General features: G+C 70.5%; 2 protein-coding genes across 2 annotated transcripts in view; both read right to left on the bottom strand.

The window, feature by feature from the left end:
* The window catches only part of NACAD (NAC alpha domain containing), a 9682-nt gene that overhangs the window by 3084 nt on the left and 5288 nt on the right, over nucleotides 1-1310 (bottom strand). The window contains exon 4 of the mRNA XM_014530531.1: nucleotides 35-1307. Coding sequence (XP_014386017.1) covers nucleotides 35-1307 — 1273 coding nt within the window. The remainder of the gene's footprint in view (nucleotides 1-34; nucleotides 1308-1310) is intronic.
* On the bottom strand, nucleotides 185-1304 carry LOC102245387 (MAGE-like protein 2). Its single transcript, XM_005882869.2, has one exon. It carries the CDS (start codon nucleotides 1093-1095, stop codon nucleotides 355-357), a length of 741 nt encoding a protein of 246 aa, XP_005882931.1. The 5' UTR covers nucleotides 1096-1304; the 3' UTR covers nucleotides 185-354.

The raw sequence follows: 1310 nt of genomic DNA, 5'->3' as shown, positions 1-1310 counted from the left end.
CCGCCTGGGCCTGCTCATCACCCCCACCTCGCACCCGCTCCCGCCTGGAGGAGGGTGGTGAAGACGTGGGGGTGGGCTCCTCGGGGCGGCTGCTCCCCGCCCTGGGCACAGCCCTTGATGGAGACTCGGAAGCCACAGCCGACAGAAGCCTGGGCCCCAGGGGGCCCCCTCCGCCCTCTGTTGGTTTCTGGGCCTGCACCCGCCCACCCTCGGGGCAGCCGCTCCCAGGAGCCTTCCCAGCGCCCTGGGGTGCTGGCTCCAAGCCTCCGTCCCCCTGGTTTCCTGCCCCGGGGGCCTCCGTTCCCACACCGGCAGGCAGGTGGGCCCCCCTGTCGCCCGCCAGCAGGCCTTTGGCTATTTCCTCTCCACTGGAGGCAGGCTCAGGGGGGTCCGCAGTCTCTGCAGCAGGCTCGGGGGGGCCCGGGGTCTCTGTAGCAGGCTCAGGGGGGTCTGCGGTCTCTGCAGCAGGCTCAGGAGGGTCCGCGGTCTCTGTAGCAGGCTCAGGGGGGTCCGCAGTCTCTGCAGCAGGCTCGGGGGGGCCCGGGGTCTCGGAGGCATCCTCAGGGGGGTCCGGGGTCTTCGAGGCATCCTCAAGGGGGTCCACGGTCTCTGCAGCAGGCTCGGGGGGGTCCGGGGCCTCCAAAACATCCTCTGGGGGGTCCAGGGTCTTGGAGGCAGGCTCAGGGGGATCCGGGTCCTCGGAGGCAGGCTCAGGGGGGTCCGGGGTCTCAGAGGCAGGCTCAGGGGGGTCCGGGGTCTCAGAGGCAGGCTCAGGGGGGTCCGGGGTCTCTGAGGCAGGCTCAGGGGGGTCCGGGGTTTCGGAGGCAGGCTCAGGGGGGCCCAAGGCTTCCTTGGAGAGGCCTGGGGGTCCCAGTACCTCTGTGGGGGTGTATGGGTGGTCTGGGATCTTCGCAGTGGGCTCCAGGATCTCTGGGGTGAAAGTGGGGGCGTCTGGGATCTTTGCGGAGTCAGGAGCCTCTGAGGTGAGTTCAGGTCTGTCTTGGGCCTCCGTGGTGGGCTCAGGGGTGTCTGGGGTTTCCAAGGCAGGCTTGGGGGGGCCTGCATCTCCACGTGAGGCCCAGGGTGTCCCCGCATCTGCAGCGAGCTCCCGGCCACCCTCGTTCGTCTGGTCCAGGTCCGGAGGCTTCAGGTCTTCAGTGCAGCCCATGTCCTTCCCCCGAGCTGCCCCCTGGGCCGTGGAGGCCATGGGCTCGGTCCCTGGGGCCCCACCTGCATCTGCCTTTGGGGCCTGCAGAGCGACTGGGCTGGGTGCCCTGCCCGCCCCCTGCGTGGTCTGGGGCTCAGTCCTG

The sequence above is a fragment of the Myotis brandtii genome, unplaced genomic scaffold (assembly GCF_000412655.1).
Source record: "Myotis brandtii unplaced genomic scaffold, ASM41265v1 scaffold743, whole genome shotgun sequence".
Taxonomy (NCBI): domain Eukaryota; kingdom Metazoa; phylum Chordata; class Mammalia; order Chiroptera; family Vespertilionidae; genus Myotis; species Myotis brandtii.
The sequence above is the reverse complement of the archived record's forward strand: the minus strand, read 5'-3'. Positions and strand labels throughout refer to the sequence as shown.

Excerpts from the sequence above, each read along its gene's own strand:
- LOC102245387 (XM_005882869.2), bottom strand. The coding sequence starts at position 1,095 with ATGCGGGGACACCCTGGGCCTCACGTGGAGATGCAGGCCCCCCCAAGC.